The sequence below is a fragment of the Ciconia boyciana genome, chromosome 4 (genome assembly GCF_034638445.1).
Source record: "Ciconia boyciana chromosome 4, ASM3463844v1, whole genome shotgun sequence".
Taxonomy (NCBI): Eukaryota; Metazoa; Chordata; class Aves; order Ciconiiformes; family Ciconiidae; genus Ciconia; species Ciconia boyciana.
In genome coordinates, this window is record NC_132937.1 from 24998058 (window position 1) to 25017962 (window position 19905).

The following is a 19905-nucleotide window of genomic DNA, read 5'->3' on the forward strand; positions in this document are numbered from 1 at the left end:
GCTTTGCAGCGGGCGCCGACCGGCTTCCGGCCGGCTCGGGGAGCCCCGCGCGCTGAAAGGCGCGGCGCGCGCGGCTGCCTGTCGGTGTGCGGAGCTCCCGCCGATGCATCCACCCCTGCCGCCATGCACAGGTACTGGGGGCGGGCAAGGGAGTGAGGGCATGAGGGCGGGCGCGCCCGCCGCCCCGGGCAGAGCACTTGCCGCCCAAAACGTCCTCGCTGGTGGGGTGGGAGAGAGCCGCGTGGTGCTGGGGCTGTGCGTGAGCCCTCGGAGGGGCGTGCACAGCTTCCCCCTTCTGCCCGGGGATGGAGGAGGGTGCGTGGGAACACTGGGAGTCGGGAGCGCGCATGGGTTCTCGAGATTCCCCGGGTGTTCGGGGGAGGGGGGGGAGGTGCGTGGAGCCCCGAGGTGCCTGGATGTGAGGCGTGCGTGGGTCCCTGGCGTGCGTGCTTAAGGCCGTGGGGGGGTGCAGCGTGCATGGGTGCCCGGGGTCCCCGGACTGCTTCCCTCCCGCCCCGCGGCGGGCGGCAGCCGGAGGTGGAAACCCGCCCCCGCCTCCGTGCATCCCGCGCGGGACGGGCGGGGCGGTCCCACGCGCCGAGGTGCGCTGCTGGCGCCCAACGGCCGCCACGCGCCCCTGCCGTGCGAGGGGCTCCCGCCGCGCCTCCCCCGGGCGTTCCCGCCGTCCCGGCCGGTCCCTGCCAGCCGCGGGTGCCGGCCGCCGGCCTTCCTCGGCCGCGCTCGGAGCCCTGGCGCGGCGGAGGCTGTGCCGTAGCACGCCTCCTCGTCGGATTCTGTCGCCAGTCCCCCTGCTCGCCCCGTCACTCCCTCCGGGAGCGGGATGCACTCAGTCCCCGCAGGGTTGTGAGTGTGAATCCGCCTGACAGAGCACGTGCCTCCGCTGTGGCCGCCGCTTGTGCTTCCAGCGCCCACAGTTTTAATTCAAGCTACTCCCCTGCGTGGGGATGTGGATTACGTGTGACTGTGAAGTGCTTCTGTACGAGGAGCCCCATCTTGTGTTTGGTGTCCGTCTGGCAGTACCTGCCTGTGGGTTTTGCTGTGTCTGCAGAAAACACCTCCAGGAGATCCCATCCTCCAGCAGCAATGTTTCCACCAGCTTCACCTGGGACTGGGACTGGGACTCCAGCAAGACCTCGGAGTTTCTCTCGGGCATGGGAGTGTCTGTCCTTAAGAAGGACAAGCTGGGCAATGAAAACACGCCGCAGGACCTGCTGGTGTCGTCGCCCTGCCCTCCCCAGAAACGGCAGAAGGTGAAGGAGAAGGAAAAGGACTTTGTAATTGTGCGCCGGCCTCGGCTGCTCCGAGAGGCAGAGTCAGGTACTGTCACCCCAGTCCAGGTTTCATTCACCCATCAGTAAAGATGGAGAGTGGGCATCGCAAGTCATTAGTACTTTATTCTTTGCTTTTTTTGCTCTTTCCCAGCAGAGTATCACTTCTAGATCTAGTGGCTTTCAGGCTTGGGCAGCTAAGCGCTGTTTTACGTAAGCCTTTAAGCAGAGGTGGTGTGCCTGGCTCCAGAACTGTGGCCCACGTAAGCCATAGTTGGCTCCTGCCTAGCCCCTCCAGCCCCTGTCTGCATGCCAGGGGTTTCTGCTGCGTGTCCTGGTGTCTGTCCGCTGTTGCTGCTTGGGACTTGGGTGGCACCTTGCCCCAGCAGGGCCCTGAGCTGCATCTGTTGCTCTGCCCAAGGGACCCGTCCCAGGAGATGTTTCACCAGATACCAAGCACAGCCAGTCACAAAATACAGCTGTGGCTGCCATATGAGTATGGGCTATTGGCGCTGCTGTCCCCAATATAATTTTGAAATCTGGGGGGGGCTTGTTTTTTGTTTGGCAGGGGGTTTTTTGTTTGTTTGTTTTACTTAAGCATCTGAGAAGTAAAATACTTGGTCCTTGAGACCAAAGGGATCCAGATCCAAATCTCTCACAGTGCAGGCTGAGGTATGCCAGAGGGGCAGCATCCCTGCTCCTGTTGGGAGCTGAGCTGTGAGCAATGCAAGGGACCCTGCCAGAGAGCTACGGAGAAGGCGCAGCAAAGGGCGTGGGGCTCCTGGGCTGGAAAGGGATTGGCAGGGAAAGAGCAGCGCTGTTACCTGAAGACGTGGGGCACTTGAAGAAGGGGTTACAGGATGCTGGGTTCCTTTCCCTGGTATCAAAATGTGTTTTCAGTCTGCAGTGACTATGGAATGCAAAATAAAGAAACAGCTCTCTCCAGACACTAGGCTGTCCTATGAAAGGTGGGAATGCCCTCGGTCAACCCTGCTTTTAAATAAGACGCAGTGCTGGGTCATAGGCAGCTGTTCTTGAGCTCCACCAACTAGAAATCTCCCATATGAATGGTAACACATTCTGGAGCCCTGTATCTACTCGTGAGAAGTGGAGATCGCACCACATCCTTACAGATAATTCTTGGAGGGGTCGTAGTTAGCGTGTGTGTTTTCAGGAGCAGTTTGCAGTGCCTACGCTTCTCCATGTAAAAAGCATGGCTCACCTTGGGCTCCCTTCTGGGAGCCTGACATGCATAGGAAGGATGGGCATTTCAGCAGGGGAAAAAGAAAAAAAAGGACTATAGAAGCCTTAGAATACAAAGGAAGTAACTGAGATAGTCTTGTTTCCAAAATGAGTATGTGAATAAAGATTATTGTCATTTTTTCAGGGAAACTGTTTTTCCGTAGCTTTAGTATGTATACTAAGTTGATGCTATGGAAAGCTTTGCATTTGCCAGTCATACTTGGGCAAAGATGGTAATAATACCTTCCTACAAGGGAGAGCTGAAGGGGGGCATGAGTAGTAGGCTGATGTCTGTATAGCCTAGAGAGAGACTGTTGAGGTGCTTTTAACAATCAAGCCAAACAAGGTATTTGATCAGCGGGCAAAAATGAACCAGCTTTAACTAGAACACGTTTGCTCTTTCCCTAAAGGTGTTTCTTGGGATGCACTTCCAGATGAATTGCTTTTGGCAATCTTTTCATATTTGCCCCTAAATGACTTGCTAAAAGTTTCCCTGATTTGCAAGAGATGGCATCGTCTTTCGTAAGTGTTACCTCTTGTCATTTAGTACTAAGAAAACCTTTGCTTCCACAGACTGTTAAATGATCTGGTTTTCATCTTGTGTATTCATGTATAACTCAATTTATGCTGTATGTGGGTTATACATATGTATAATCAAAAGGTGGCTCACATTTTAACATTAGTAAATTCTATTAAGACTCCTCTCAGTCTTTTGTGACACTGAAAACTCATAGTTCTGACCCTTTCTAACTCACTAACAAGTAAAATTCTGTGCCTTAGGTTTGATGAATCTCTCTGGCAGACTCTCGATCTGACTGGTAGAAATCTGCTGCCAGGAGTGATTGGACAGTTGCTGCCTGCAGGTGTTACTGTATTCCGCTGCCCAAGATCTTGTATTGGGAGTCCGTTGTTTAAAACAAGCAAGTAAGGCTTTGTCTGCATGTTCTGGATCCTGAAACCACATCTCAAATATTCACAGTTTCTCTCTGTGTTTTTGGTTTTAAGGTCTCCACCAGTAGTAGCATTTGTGCTGTCTCTGGAGTGTGGAAGAGCTGATCAGTGGTTAGGAATGTGTTGAAATAAGAGGATCTGGATTCACCTGCCAGTTACTTAGAATCAAGTTAATGTGATTTATGAAAGTATCAAGCACCATCGTCCACTTGAAGTTTGTATCTTGTAGAACCAAGAACTGTCAGCATCTCCAGCATTTTTGTATGGGAAGCTCAACAAAATTATTTAACTCCAGCAGGGTAGACTTTCAGGTGTTACGGCAAATCCTGTAAATGCCTTGAAGATAAGAGTTGTGCAGTTTTGGCTGGTAGCTTAGCAGTAGGCCCAGTGAGCTTAGTAGTGTGCAGTGTCCAGTGTGCAGCTGAATACAACAGTATAATATTTTCTGCAAGCTTTGCATGGTTTTAGTGTATGTGGTATATTTATGGTGTGGGGAATTTGTGGAGCAGGTGTTAATGCAGTATTAGTAACCTGTCTTTCTCCTTTTTTAGACCTCTCAGAGTTCAACATATGGATTTGTCGAACTGCACAGTGTCTGTTGCAGACCTCCAGAGTATTCTTTGTCTGTGTGAAAGGCTGCAGAACCTTAGCTTGGAAGGACTAGTGCTTTCTGACGACATCATTAAGTGAGTGACATGTTTGGGAATATTCAGTAAATACCTTCTGTTTGATGCTATCATTTTGTGCAGGCTAGCAAAAGAATGCAGTTGGGAGTTGTTCATTGTGGGAGTCTTTTGAAACGGCCAGTTTTAGGCACCTAACAGAGCTAGCTGGCAGGCTAGATTAACTGCCTCTATCCTCCCGGAGATGAGGTGAAGAGGAAACACCCCTCTGCAATAGTGTGTTTTGGTGGCTTTTTTTATTCCCCAGAGTAGGGGGAACCTGGAGAAACCATTCATCTCTCTAGGGTTTATGTGTCCATTGGCTGTTCCTACAGCCAAGCTGTACAGCAAAGCTACTTTTATTTTCCCATTTCTGTGCTCCCAAGAGAACTTTGTCTTTGGCATGCAGGTTCTTTTCTATTTTAAGGGGTCTCAGCAGCTCTCCCACCAGATCCTCGTTGTGCTTCTGCACTAGTTCTCACTTCTTTGTTGAGCTTCACTTCTGAGTGTCTGGAAAATGACAGATTCTGTCAAACAGATGAACTGTTTTTTGGTTAAACTGGAAAGACACTAATGGGTGTGCAATCAACTTCCTGTTCAATCACATCAGGTGATTGTGGAGGTGCCAGGGACCATAGGTCAGATGGCAGAGACTCTGGGTGTCCTGCTTTCTACTTTTGAGCTTTCTGATGCCTTCTTCACACTGGGGGATCCGGGGGGCGGGGAGGGGGGGGGACCAAAACCAGAGCACAAATAAACCAATACAGTTTGGCTTTTGATACCAGATAAAAAGTATCTGAAAACTGGCTACTAATTAGGTACCAGTGATGGAATTTTGTTGCCTTATGTACAAATGTAGATACTGGGTGTAAGGGTTTTTCCAGGTTTTGCCAACTGCATATCTGCTCTAGTCTTGCAAACAAATGAATTCGGGGATGCTATTTGGACATGTGTTTTTTTCTGGAATAACCTCCATCTTGCAGAGGGATGACTTCAGAAATGGGATGATTGATTTGTCTTTTGTAGAGGTTTAGTAATCTCTAATAAGCCATGGTGTGTGTTTAATGGCAGACAACAGGAGAAGGTGAAAAGAAGTGGTTTCCTTTTAAACTTAGCAGTTTATAAATATGTAGACTTGTCAGGAATGTCAGGTAAATAGGCAAGTATCCCTTTTGAAGTTGTGCCATGATGCAGCAAGTATGGAGCTGGGATCCATAGTGAGTCTTGGGTTGGTCAGTTTACTAAAGATGCAGTGCTGCATGTTTAACGAATAATTCTGTGCCCAGGATCTTAGCTCTTAAAAATAATCACACATCCTAGCAATGCAAGCAATGTTCCAACATTTACATTTTATCAGACTTTTCTTTTTTCGTCTCTACAGGAGCATTGCTAAGAATCCCAGTTTGATGCGACTAAATCTCTGTGGGTGCTCAGGGTTTTCTGCAGAAGCCTTGGAGCTGATGTTGAGCAGCTGTTCTATGTAAGACAAAAGTAGTTTTTGCAATTCCTGCTTACTGCTGTTCCTGAGAAAAAGGATCCTTTTATTTTTTTCCACAGGCATCCCAATTGTACTTGTTTCTAATATCTTTTTTTATGAGCCTGTTTCTGTTCCTAAATGCCTAACAGTTGATTATTAGCTGAATAGTCAGATAGTTTCTTTCCATCAAGCTATTTTCTTCTTTAATAGTGAAGATGTACTTCAGTAGTTTTTCATGAGTTTCCTTAATCATCCTTAAAGGAAGTCTTGTTGGTGGGTAAATCTTGTTTATGTTCCTTTGATTATCATGTAAATTTGACTTTCTTAATGAAAGCAGTATATGATCCTCACAAAGTGGAAGTACGTGTTTTGAAACTGAAAAGTGGAGTCCCAGAGCTCCCTTTGCAATCAGAGTACAGCACGAATGGCAGAAAACATTGTGCCTTTCCATCCATGATAGAATAATCCTTTAGTAACCTTCTACTTTATGAAGCACTGTGTTCAGATTGGCAGCTCCAGTGATTAAACCGTCTGCTGGCAGGAAGTCACTGAACTGAGCCCCAGTCAGTTTGGGATTATATCCTGATCTTTCTGCTGACTTCCTGTGAGATGCTGGATGATCTACTTAATCTTTGCTTCTGCAAAAGTATGTTTTTAATCGAACTGCAGGTTAGTGGACAGGCAAAGCCGTAATCTTTCTCTGCCTCTCATGGGTAGATAATGCTTTCTATTGCTTGTTCTGATTACTTGGATCGTGAGCTCTTTAGAGAATGGCAATCTGTGCAGTGCACAGTGAATAGCAGATGGCAAACCTGATCCTAGGAATTGCTAGTGGCAATTTAACTGTTTTTTTCATTTACATAGAGATTGCCAGCTAAATGCTGTAGTTGTGCTGTTCACTGTGTCTTTGTCCTCTTGTTACATCTACAACACCTGCACAGAAAAGTACTTTGTCCCAGCTGCAAATGGTGATAGGCCTTAGGTAATCAAGCATGTAAAGAGAGTTAAGGTCACAGCGTGGCCAATGCTTATATAAAACTATGAAGTATTTTATGCTAATTAGGATTAATTGGTCATTTGACCAATGCTAATAATGGATAGCCTTTTTTCCTCTCAATGTGAACATCTGTTCAGTAGTAACAGATTCAGGTCACACACCCAGAAGCAAGATGAAAAGACAGCGTCTCCCCATGGCAGTCCTTGGAGAGAACCATTTCACTTCCCAAGATACTATTGAATCATTTCAGTTGGAAGTGGCCTTGGGAAGTCACTTTAACCCCTTGCCCAGAGCAGGGTCTAAATTCAGCGCTGGCCAGGTTGATGAGGACTTTCTCTGGTTGGATCTTGAAAACCTCCAAAGACAGATGCCACAGCCTCGCTGGGTAACCTGCTCCAGTACTTAATTACTGTTGTAGCAAAATTTGTAGTCATGAATACAGGAAGTTGGTAGCAGGTGTGTTACAAATTTTTGCCATAAAAGTATCAACTGTAATAGATAATATCAGAACTCAAACTGTATTTCAGTCATTCTTCCAAACAACTCTGTGTTCATTTGTGTGTAGGTTGGAGGAGCTGAACTTGTCCTGGTGTGACTTCACAGCCACCCATGTCAAAGCAGCAGTCAATCATGTCACTTCAAAAGTAACCCAATTAAATTTAAGTGGATACAGACAGAATCTGCAAATACCAGGTAAAGAGCAGCATGGCAAACCTTTATCCCACTATGGGATAAAGCAGCAGGCTTTATATTTTCTTTTTGTTGGCATCTGCTGTGTGTATAGAAAAATCATGCACTAACACTGACTTTGTGCTCTGTGTAGCTTGATGTTCTTGCTGCCAGAGAATCTTATTCATGTCTCTAGCTCAGCCATGAGGGGTGAGATGATTTGTCTTCTGAATTTGAAATTAGTCAGGTGAAAGCTTATTTCGTCTTCAGTTGAAAGGTATAGCCCTTACTTCTGAAGCAAGTCCTGGAAGCAGGATACGCTGGATCCCATATTTCGCTGTGAGCTGTGAATTAGCCTTCCAGATACTGTTCTTGGAGCCTTCTGAAAGGCTCTGCTGTCGTGGCTGCTGGAGGCACCTTCCAAAAGAGAACAGTCATAGTAACTACTTGAGTCTCAGCCTGACATGATGTCCTACAGATTCCAGTCAATTTGGAAGGCAAATAATCTCAGTAATCAACATTAACTATTTACTTGCTAATAGTTCTAGGAGGAAAGTTGGGTAAACTTGCAGGGTAATAGAAAATGCGGAGAAATCTAGATTTGGGGAGAGGGCACAACAAAATGGACAAGAGCATAGATAAAAGGTGAAATGGCTTTGGTGGTACAGAGAAATTAATTTTCTCAATGAGCAAATGTGGTGATAGGGCATTGACTGACAAGCACGTAGGTGACACACAGGCTGTGACCTCTCTTTTTTTTCTGTTTAACTGTCACACAGACTTCGGCATGCATTCCCTTGTGGGGAAATATACCAGTCTTCTTTTTATCTCAGCCCAAAACCCATAAACAAACATGCTACGTAATCTCCTCCAAATCAGGAATTTGAACCTTCCATTGACCTGAGCATTAGAGACAATGTGCAGAGCTCTTCTGTTTGCAAAGCACTTTCTAGGAGTAATTTTACTCCGTTTCAGTGCAATTTATAAGGCATAAGATTTGAATAATTGGCTAATCATCATAATTTAGGTATTGTTTTCTTTAGTTTTTGCACGTGAATTCTGAAATACCAAAATTCTCTTGCATGTTTATTAGCACCTAATAATAGTGGCCTTTTAGATGATATCTGAGCCACGGGTGATTCTATGCTATTTGCAGACAATGAAAAGATGGTCTCGAGTTTAAATCAGGAAAAAACGTAACTTTCTGTCATGAGGAAAGAACTTTCTGTGGGTAAAAATGGAGATGCCTAAAGAACTTGATACTCTGAAAGGGTATTTGATGTGTGGAAAACTTTTGGTATTTTTTTCACTACATGTAAGAATTTCAGGCATCTCACCATTATTGTGTCTCAGTAGATTTCTACAGCAATATCATTGGAATGATTTGCTTGCTAAGTTGCTAGTGCAATTGACTTTTAGGGACACTTCTTTGGACTAAATGGATCTGTTTTGCTGGGGATTAAAAAAGTCTCTGTAAGGTATCTTGATAGGCAGACTATATGCTGTAAGTCTTAAGTGTGTATCTTTTTAACAAAAAGTTGTGTTTCAATTGTGGGGTTCCAGTAGAGAAGATACAAATGAACATATATGGAAGCAAGTAGGCAGTATAAAGCACATTTGTCGTCTTACTGAAAGATGGACTGACTCTGTGTGACCTCTTTTCAGATGTTAAAACACTGGTGGAAAGATGTCCTTATCTTGTCCATTTAGATCTAAGGTAAGAAGACCTGGGCAGCTAGTCCTTAAATCCTTATGGTTCAGGGGATTGCCAATTGTATTGGCGGTGTAGTAATTATATAGCAATAATGCATGACTTTGTAGAATAGCACAACCAGAAAATACTTTCTATGCTAAACCTACAAAAGATTTCCTATCTGGCATGACCTAATCTGGAGCAGGTAACTAACTTGAAGATTTCTTTGTTACCTCAGCATAAATGTTACATACATACAGGATTTGTTAATTAACAAGTGATTGTAGTCAATAGGTGGAGTGGAAAGAAGCATTTAGATGCATACAGTTTGAGCCAAGCATCCTAGAGAGGGTTTAGTTCAGCTCTGATACAAATTTGTTACTTGGCCTGTACAAAAAAAAAAGTGTATTTTGGTTTTGACCTAGCCGATTAAAATATTTTGAAATCTCGATGTGTAAAGTAATTGCCTTTTCATGGTATGAGTTCTGCTGCAGAATATCTGGCTGCAGAGAAGCTTCTGCTTCACTTGCCCTTCAGTGAAAATCAAAATCCCTCCCCCACAACACACCCACACTAGAAATGGGTTACTTCCATATTGAGCAAAAAAAGACTTCAGTGGTAGAAAAAGAAGTTGATATTCATTAAATTTCTCAGCCTGAATTTTGGAAATACAAAATTTACTGCTGCTTTATACTTAAACTTCTATTTCATGTGGTCTTATGTACAGTGACAGCGTGATGTTGAAGCCTGAGTGCTTCCAGTATTTTCATCAGCTCATCTTTCTACAACATCTGTGTCTTAGCCGATGTTATCAGATACCACCTGCTGCCTTAGTGTAAGTAATCTCTAAATTGCTTTGGTTTGCTATTCATGCAGAGGATAAGTTAATTTAAACTTGCTTTATTTTAGGTTTAGAATTGCATATACTGTTTTGAAAAACTTACTGGTATGAGGAATTGGGAATAAGGAACTGAGATAAAATAACCTGACTGCTAGAGCATGTACCTTTGAGAATCCAGACTGGAACCAAAGGTATCTGAGATAATATTTCTGTGATGTCAGTCTGTACTCATGGAGCTTGCTGCTCAGTGTGTGCATCCTGTCTTCCTATAATGGTGTTATACTACTGGTAATCATTACTGTGAGGTACAGCTGGAGGTTCCAGTCCTGCCAGTGACCAGTATGGGTGTCAATATTAGGCTTTCAATTATGCAGCAAGGAAGGTATAGTCCTTTGGAAAAGTTAACAGTTTACAGTACTTGCTGACTAGCTAATCTGTTTATATTCCTTTGCTTTTGTGTGCACCTCTATCAGTTATTGGTTGCCACTGAAACACAGCTTAGAGTTGCTTGTGGGTTTCTTCTGCCTTTTATTAGTATGGCAGCTATCCATCTTAATCCTCTCAGGAAGGATGTCAATCCTAAGGAAATGATCAACAACAAGAAGAAGGTGGTGAGAGGAACAGAACTATCAAAATGGGAATCTGAAGAACTTTTTCTGTAGCAGTGTGTGCTGTCACAATGACAGCTTGCATGTCTCTGCCTTTTGATTTTGTCCAATACTTGCTCATAGATATACAGTTCACATGACTGGGCAAACGTGAAGCAATCAAGAAGCCAGGGCTGCCTACTCACCAAAATGTCATAACAAATTAGAGACCAATAGTACCTATGGGCTTCTGTCCTCTGAGCCACGTCCTGAAACTTCATCTGGGGCAATTCCTTCCACTTGTTCTAAATATTTAAGTCCAGGGAAATGAAAGGGGGGGAACCAGTTTGTTTGCACTCTGTGTGAGAGAAAGAACAGCAAGAAGCAATTTATTCAGCTGGTTTTGTGAATTACCAGTACAGAGAACTAGTTTTAAATATGTGCTTTTAAAAAGTAGGAAGGGCAATTTAGCTTAACTAGTTACCTTACTTCTAAAAAAATTAGTAGAAATGCAGTTACCTAGTCTGGGTACAGACTGCAAAAAAAAAGTTTCCAGGTTCATGGTTAATTTTGTATTTTTCTCTTTCTAGAGAACTTGGTGAAATTCCAACATTAAAGACTCTTCAGGTATTTGGAATAGTGACTGATAGCTCCCTACAGCTCCTCAAGGAAACGCTTCCTGACATGAAGATCAATTGTTCACACTTTACAAGTATCGCAAGGCCAACTGTTGGCAGTAAAAAGAACCATGAGATTTGGGGCATTAAATGCAGATTGACGCTGAGAAATCCTAGTGGCTTATGATCATGTACAATGCACTGGATATGATGGACACGCTGTGTGTAGTGAAGCTCCTTAAGAAGCAGAGTGCTGGAGCGCCTTTAATGATAGTACTGTTATTGTAAAAAGCATTCTAACTTGGTCTTACACCTTAATGTAGTTTCATAACTATTTTTACAGTTGTGGTTTTTTTACTTAAAGCCTTTAGAAAGCTGATGATCTGTAAGCGACTGTAGAATTTTTCTTTTTTTTACAGGTGTTTTTTTAAATATTGTGAAACAATCATTGCAATTAAACAATGTCAGCCTCTAGCAACTGTTGCAGGTTCTGATGCAGCTTTTGTTGTTCTAGGGTGTTCTAAAGGTGCTTTTGCCTAACTCTTCCAGCTCTACAACTCCTGAAACGGCTTGTAAAGGTGCTAGATATCTTAATAAGGCTTATTAAGGAATTGTCTTTTTCTGAGTTTGCAGAGCTCAAAATGAATAATGGTATTAAACTTATTCACATCCTTATTTGAACAAGAGGTACAGTAAGATGAGAAGCTACCCATTGTGAGAGGGACAGAGGATTGACTCTGAATTCACCAAACCTGAAAACAGTAAACAAGTGAAGGGATATCTACACAAAAGCAGCTAAGAGACAGCTCAATATTGTACAAGAAGCAATATAAAGGAGCTACAGTGAAGTTTTTCTTTAGTCCAAAAAGGTAATATCTGTTTTTAGTATTCTTCATTGTTAGCTAAATATAGTCTGAAAAGCCCATTCAGAATAAGCATCTGTAAAAGTAGATGCTGGTTATCAATTGTTTCATGTTGTGGTGCTAGATTTTCTGATTAAATATTACAGAATGGAGCTTCTGTGAGCTTGATCTCGGATAAAACTTAAAAATGTTCTCTGACTTCCTTTAAAGAATAAGATCTTTCAACTGCAACTGATAAATTGGCAGAAATCTTGCAGGAGCGCTCAAATTGTTCTAGATCTAAGACCAAAACCAAAACTTGGGACTGCAGCATGAGTGCTAAAAGGATGAGATGCTTTGGTGCTACTAAGAGACATTAATTTGTCTTTTATAGTAGCTATGTTTGTAGTATCATTTCACTTCTTGTATCTGTAACACTAATCACTACTGTCTAGTGTTTGGTTTTTTAAAGTCATATGAAAAGCTGAGTAACTGTCCAAAAAAAAACCCAACCCCCAAAAAACCCAAACAAAAAAACCAAAACCAAACTAAGGATAGGGACAGGTAATGACTTTAAATAAAACTTTGATCTGAGTCTGTTATCAGGGTTCTTGTGCATAAGCCTGGAATGGTCCAGCAGGTGTGTTAGTTGAGAAGTCCTAGAGCAAAACTTGCACTCTGTGTAGGGCACAAATATGCTGGTGGTGTTCCCATGAATGCAGTAAGCAAGCAGGTGGTGAATTTATTCATGGATGTTTGTTATCCTACAGCATTACTGTAGGGATGTTGCATAGGTATAGTGTTTCCCATCTCAATCTGAAGAAAAGAGTTCAGGAATACCTGATAGTACAGAACAGATTAATTACTCTGGAAAGATAGTATCAGAATCTGGTATTTAACTTGACTTTCTGTAATATGGCAAATATAGCATTATCTTGTTAATCTGTTGTAAGTTGTTTTGTTTTTTATTTAACAGTGTGTAAGTAACACTTTAGTCACTAATGGGCTTGTGCCCCTTACAAAGGAGTTAATGGGCACATACCTTGTGAAAGCTGGAGTGGAGAAGTGATGGGAGGTTGGAGGATACTGGATATTCTACTGTTTCAGTTTGCAGCCTTAGGTTTATGCCCTGAATTTTACTTCAAGAAAAAAAGTAAATCTTTGCAACACAGCACTATTGTAAATTCTTCTCTCTGTGCACAATGTAAACCCATACAACTTCTCTTGCATTTAATAATGAACTAAGGAATTGCTATATTGTACAAAATGACTGATGGATGGGACAACAGCTGAGCATGTGAAACACTTTTGAAAGTTGAAGTAAGGCATAGGACAGCTTCATTTATCTATTAAGTTTTTAATTTTTATTACATAATGTATAAACACCACTTTTTAAAAAAACAACAAAGAATGACAGGTCTAGTTTAGCAGAACACAGTGTGGACTGGCACTGAATGAAAAGACCATGGATTTGATTCAGCAGGTAGAAGAGGTGCAGAGTTCACTGCCAGTCCAGGCACACTAAATCAGTGTTAAACCAATACTCAGTCCTGTCACGGGATACTGTCTACCAGGTAAGTTGTCTGTACTGCAATCCTTTGTAATAAAGGATCCTTAAACAGGATTCTGCATTTTTTTAAATCAAGCATTCACCAGTAAATGCTTCAACAGAAGTGCAATTAAATATAGACAAAACCAGTAGAGGCCACTCACGAGTAGGTCAGGTTTCCATTTTGCTAAGTAAATTAGGAACTTGACTGTGAAATCTCTTACCAAGCCCTAAACCAGATCATACTTTGGGTCTGTAGAGCCTGAAAATGTTGCCTTTTAGTCTCAGCATTCATAATTAGGAATGACAGGCATCTTTAAGAGGTATGCACCCTGATCAGACTAATCAGTCTCCTTTAAAAGATTACAGCACACAACTATCTCCAAATAAGTAGGGGACAGGGTTTCTGCCATACATTTGTCTATGTGGTATTCAAGGACATTTTCAATACGTAAACCTCTGATCTAACACAGTGGTAAAGTCCCAGGAAGTCATAAATTAATGGCATTGGTAGGGTTGAGGTTTTTTTAATCTTAACAGCATATTGACTGGTATACTAGACAGAAGGCACATAATCCATCTGTAACCAGTTAAGGATGGTTTAGGAATAACTAAAACTCTAGTCTCTGTGCAGCCAACTTTCTAAAGAAAGATTAGTCTTTTGCATCTTTACCTTTAGACCACTTTTGCAGATTATTTTAGACATTAAGAGCTTTATTCTGGTAGTTCCTGAACTTAACCAAGTTTTGAAAGAGTATTTGGCTACTTTGATTTCCTCTTCTGGTCTGCAATCCTGATAACTTGAGCAGATAGTGTAAATAACTCAATCTGCAGCCCATGTTAAGAGGTGAAATGTACACAAACAGTGATAGCTTATGCAAAAGCTCCATCAGTTCTCACATTTTCCTAGAATTGAATGGTCTTGTCAAATCAGTTTCCTCTAAATTCTGGTTTACAGTGAACACAAACACTTAAGTAGTATAAGGAAAAAATCATTTATTCACTTCCTCCACCTATAAAGACCAGTTTACATTTTGTGATTGGCAATAAATACATTGATTGGCCATACTGGAGAACATTTCCATTAGACCTGAGAACATCTGTTACAGAAGTCTCTTTACTCAAAATGTAGTTTGAAGAAAACTCACTTTTGGAAGTAGATCTCTAGTAGGCAGGACAAAACACATTTGTTTCAAGTCATGTAGCAGAAGAGTTCCTGCTGTAGGAATCTTCATTTTGTCAAATTCTGCCCTCTCATCTATGCAATTATCAGCACAGGCTTTCAAAGGCAGTCATAGTTCACAGTTTCTCTAAAACGTTATCTAAAAAGTCACTTCTTCAATCATTGGAGGTTTTTTCCTATTATCAACTTGCTTACCTAACACATGATCAGAAGCATGTAAAAGTAAAATTAATTTGTTGCCAATTAAGTATCAGTAGAATTCAGCACAGGATTGGAAATTTAAACTTTCTGGGGAAGTTAAAAACACATACTTGGAAAACTGGGAGACACATAGGTATTAACTTGTGCTCCAACTACTAGCACCCAGCACATCTCATTCTTCTTCAATTATAAAGAAACTTGGAACCTAAAATTCCAAACCATTCAACTTAATAATGCCAAATATCTTTCTTAGTGACAGCCACCTACATACACTACTGTGACCAAACACCTACTAGCCAGCTAATCCATTCAGTGAAGGAGTATATCTTACTTCAACATGTTTCCTGTAGTTTGTATGTTCCTATTAAAAGGCTCAAGGAAACCTTTGGGTTTCATGTCCCTCTCTAGCCAAAGAGAAAAGGTAAGAGCTACCTCATTCAAGATGTGATTAAACTAGACTTTCACTTTTGATGTAAATCTACAAAGTAGAAAAAATATTGGAAGAGAAAAAAAAAAAATTGTCACAAGTTGTATGAAACTACAAAGTTGTAAAATTTTTGAAAAGCATACAAAAGGTTTGTATTTCCATTTCTATTACGTCAACATCAGGATTTACCAAAATCTATATATCCTTGCATCAAATCATTAGATTGACAGTCAACTTTTCTACAAAAGTATATGTATGAAGGTGTTTAGTTTCATCAGTCCCAGACCGTTACTACAAAACTGTACATCTGAATATTTAATGCTACTGACTTAATACTTGAACCCATCTACCTGTGTTTAAAAAGATGTTCTTTCATGTTTGCCTTACAGATTAAAATGTCAATTTTCACTGAAGTTAGAGGTAAGGCTTCAGATATATTTCTTTTACACCAGATGCAAAAATAGCTTAAATATCAGGCTAAGATTTCGCCAACCCAAAGGAGTGAAAAGCATCTCAAGCTTCCTCCAAACGCTCTTGCATCCAAAAAGGCCAACTTCCAACTTAATGCAACATTGTGATGCGCTGTCTATCTCCAGGATTTCCCTCTCTGGATCCAGAATTGTTTCAGCAGAAGACACTAGGGTCCTTCATTCTTCCAGCAGAACAGTGCACAGTGCATCCTCTGTATCAATCATTATTGAAGCTATCGCCCCGTCATTGAACTCAAAAGATGTTCCTCCATCTACAACCATACATGCATCCCAACAACGGGAACGGACACAGACCCTGCAAAAACCCAAAAAATAAGTTTTCGCAAAATAGCTTTAAAAAATTAAGTATTTCACACAAGCACTTATCTGAACAATAAGACTGGTTCTTGGACGTTCCTTTGCGTGGATCAGTAAATGCTTAATTACCTGGGAGCATGCTTTGAGAAGAATTTAGCATGGTACTAAGCACTAGAATCCCCCAACCTATCAGTACTTTGTATAGACACAGCAAAGAGTCCAGAGAGGACTGAAAGACTTGTTCAAATGGAGACTGTTGCTCCAAGAGTCTGAGAACAGCCTATAACATAACACTTGATATTGAAAGCTGCAGTTCAGGTGTATTTTTTAAGGCTAGCTACTGATGATCCCATTTAATAGTGATTTGCTTAATCTTTCACAGAAAAGTTTTCAATTAATTTATGATTCTAATGTATGGTCTTCATGTTAAGTGGAACATGCAGTTTCAACTAGCAATGTTTGAGATTCAAATAATTTGGATATTAATATAGTTATTTTGTTACATGAATCATTCACAGAGGGAAGGGAAAGTAATTTCAAACACAAAGTTGAAGGTCAGAATGCTTGCCAGGCAACATCATAAATAGGTATCGCAGCATATTACTGTCAATATTAGAGCTTGACTACTATATCTTTAAGCTAATAAATTTAAATTTAAGCTTATAAAATTTAAGGCAGCTCTTTTAGAGCTGGACAAGACAGAATAAAGCTACTAACCATCTTTCTCTTCACTTAACCTATAAAAGGAAAATTAACTCAACCATTGGAATTTATCCTTTCACACCCGTAGAAAGCAAGAACACTATTAAATAAATATTATTTAAATACTCTCCAAACTTTTTTCATATTGCTAAATGGGAACCAATAGTTATGCCAGAGCAGCTGCAAGACTGCAGTCTCACATGGATGTGCTTGTGTTTCTGACTTAGGCCTTGGTCTAGACAGTGTTCTGATCTCCAAAATTTAATGAATGATTATCCAATGACTTAAATTTTCAGGAAGATTCATCCTTCACAAATATGAAAAGCTTGGAAGCACAACCACAGTGTCAAAGCTTACTTAGCCTGTGTATCACTAAAGCACAGCCAAGTCTGGACACTGCAGAAGAACGTGGAGGCATGTTCCACTCCTCCATTTCACTGGGGGCAGCTACTGTGTCAAAAAAGATAAAAAACAGCAATGGGGAGATGTCTAGTATCAAGAGCTAAAAAATCAACTGTGACAGACAGCGAATTCTACTTAAAATCGGAAAAATGGGCAGATATCCCTCATAGGTATGCAGACATTTGTAGCTCCAGTATAGTTTTTATAGTATATCCCATGCTGAGGACTCCAAATAAGACAAGACTTAGTCCTGTAGAACCCATGGATGATTAGTTATTTGCTCCTATTTTAACCTCTCCTCTTACCATCTCTTAAGATTTATTCACCCTTGAGAACTCCCAGATCCAAATGACTAAAAAGCAGTAAACATTTAAAGACATGACACATACACAGTGGGCATCTAATATCGTAATATCTAGTCCCAGCAGCCAGAGATGTCCTTTATTACCAGGTCATAAAATGTTGTTGTAACACTGATGTGGCTCAAAAGGAGCAGAATTTGGGTCTCCTTCAAGTCAGAGCTCCTTTAGACATTTATTTTGATATAAAAGGTTGAATTAACATTTAATTAATAACTCAGATATTGTATTGTTCTCAACATAGTTGTTCTGAACAGATAACTAACAGTTGCATGTGTTTATATTTAATTGTGGCAAGCTCCAGAAAAATCACAGAATCATAGAATCATTTAGGTTGGAAAAGACCTTTAAGATCATCGAGTCCAACTGTTAATCTAACACTACCAACTCCACCACTAAACCATGTCCCTAAGCACCACATCTATACATCTTTTAAATACCTCCAGGGATGGTGACTCAACCACTTCCCCGGGCAACCCATTCCAGTGCTTGATAATCCTTTCGGTGAAGAAATTTCTCCTAGTACCTAATCTAAACCTCCCCTGGCGCCAAGTGCCCTAAGTTAAAATGACTGAATTACCAAAAAATTTAGTTTGGAAGGGCATCTAGTCCAACCTTCCACTCAAAGCAGGCTTTACTTCAAAGGTAGATTAGATTGCTTAAGGCCTTGCCCAGTCAAGTTTTGAGTATCTCCAAGGACAGTGATAGGACAATCTCTGGACAACCTGTTCTACTGCCTGACCATTCTCACTGTGAAAAATTTTTCCTTTTTTTATCAGAATCTTCCATCCTGTAAAATCATGGCTGTTGCCTCATATTCTGCTCTGAAAAGAGTTTAACTCAAGTCTCCTCTATAACCATCCATTGGTAGCTGAAGACAGCAACTGGATCCACCCTGCTTAGTCTTGTCTCTTCCAGGCTAAACAAAAGCACTGTTTGAGTCTCTCCTTTATACACCATGTGTTTTGGCCCCCTAATCATCTCAGTGGCCCTTTCCTGAATTCACTCCAGTTTGTCAATGCCTGTGTCTTATACTTGGGGAAACGGCACACACCCAAAACTGGGCACGGTGACTTTCTTTTATTCTGTCAGATTATGCATGGATCAAACATTAAAAAGGCATAACACAACTTGGAAACATTTTCTTCCTGTTCTAATGAGAAGAATACTCATGCCCCTCAAAACACAAACTGGATGCTGAAACACTTCAAGGGAAACTCCTGGATTACTCATATTTTGACAAATACACAGAATTAAATAATGCTTCAGTGACTGCTATGGCCAACACTTACTTTGAAGAGAAGCCACGCTGCCGGCTACTTGAGAAAACTCTGTTTACAATAGGTTCTCGAATACTGAAAAACATCTTTGGTTCTTCTGGACTGTAGAGCAGGGACTCATTGTAATCATTTGTAACTGTAAATAGAGAAATCAGCCATTAGTTTTTCCAGAGAAAATTAGTTATTCTCAGAAACACACATTCCTCCAGGAAAGAGCAGCTTCCCTACCAAGAGGGAATATTGAGTCTTGCCAGATGTTTAATAGCCTTCACCTGCAAAAAAAATTAATTTTGCAGAAGATTCCTTTCAGTTCTATTGCATGATGAACACTCAACAGCTTTCTTCAGGTGCTTAAATATTAAGTGTCTCAAATGTTAGGAGAACTGAAATTCTCCTGAAGATCTATACATACGAAAGTCTAAATAAGTGCTGTCATATCACATCAGACATTTTTCACCAAATGTGCCTAAACAACGTTTGTAAGAAAGACTAATATTGCAAGAGTGCTAAAATGCTGAAAGCAGTGCTGAGTATTAAGAGTATGAACAAAATGAACTGATCAAAGTTAAGATACCTTAAAGAAATCTTGCCTTTTTCACTAACCTTTTTGTACTAGTTCTGTGTTCAGTGGCATATTCAAACTTCCATGCTTTTTAGCTGTTGAGCCAAGAGAAAGAGCCCCAATTAGATACGTGTATCTTTATATAAACTTGGCCAGTAATGCCACACCGTTCACTCACCGATCTTAAGGATCTCTTCAACAGCTTGATGTGCTACCTTGTTAATATTATAGGACCTAGACAGAGAAGCAGAAGTCTTGTTTGCTAAGCAATACAACTTGGGAAAAGACAAAACAAAAACAAAACAAAAAATCTTGCATACAGATGAAGAACTATGATGCTATTAAGTGGGAGCTGACATCAGTTTCTTCAAAAAAAATGCCTTAAATTAACTCTTGGTTTGACATCTACCTGTGGCTTTGTAAACCTTAATAATACATTAAGTGAAGTCTTCAGGGAAGAAGAGCATGACACATAGGACGTAGTCTCCTTATCAATAATCCTCCTGCCTTAAAATCCCAATAATTGGTGATTTAAGTCTGCATTAAAAAACCTGAAGCATGACAGTTCTACAGATTGTGTGTGTT

At 41.2% G+C, this 19905-nt stretch overlaps 2 protein-coding genes across 3 annotated transcripts in view; one reads left to right on the top strand and one right to left on the bottom strand.

Moving 5' to 3' along the window:
- The first annotated feature begins 5 nt into the window (after window positions 1-5).
- On the top strand, window positions 6-11499 carry SKP2 (S-phase kinase associated protein 2). 2 transcript variants are annotated; one of them, XM_072858959.1, is made up of 10 exons: window positions 6-131; window positions 1039-1338; window positions 2942-3053; window positions 3312-3455; window positions 4034-4168; window positions 5526-5624; window positions 7184-7311; window positions 8953-9004; window positions 9708-9815; window positions 10999-11499. In XM_072858959.1, the coding sequence occupies exons 1-10, from the start codon at window positions 104-106 to the stop codon at window positions 11210-11212; spliced, it is 1320 nt and encodes a 439-aa protein (XP_072715060.1). In that variant the 5' UTR covers window positions 6-103; the 3' UTR covers window positions 11213-11499. The 2 variants fall into 2 exon arrangements, with proteins under 2 accessions (XP_072715060.1, XP_072715061.1); XM_072858960.1 differs by having other exon boundaries at window positions 1070-1338.
- A 1683-nt stretch (window positions 11500-13182) lies between these two features.
- The window catches only part of NADK2 (NAD kinase 2, mitochondrial), a 34758-nt gene continuing 28035 nt past the window's right edge, over window positions 13183-19905 (bottom strand). The window contains 4 exon segments of the mRNA XM_072858957.1: window positions 13183-16013; window positions 18771-18894; window positions 19362-19415; window positions 19499-19554. Of these exon segments, the coding sequence (XP_072715058.1) occupies window positions 15875-16013; window positions 18771-18894; window positions 19362-19415; window positions 19499-19554 (373 nt within the window). The 3' untranslated portion in view covers window positions 13183-15874.

Coding starts and splice junctions, on each gene's coding strand:
- SKP2 (XM_072858959.1), top strand. CDS start 104: ATGCATCCACCCCTGCCGCCATGCACAG. Junction 7,312..8,952: donor ACAGAATCTGCAAATACCAG/GTAAAGAGCAGC, acceptor ACCTCTTTTCAG/ATGTTAAAACACTGGTGGAA. Junction 9,816..10,998: donor ATACCACCTGCTGCCTTAGT/GTAAGTAATCTC, acceptor TTCTCTTTCTAG/AGAACTTGGTGAAATTCCAA.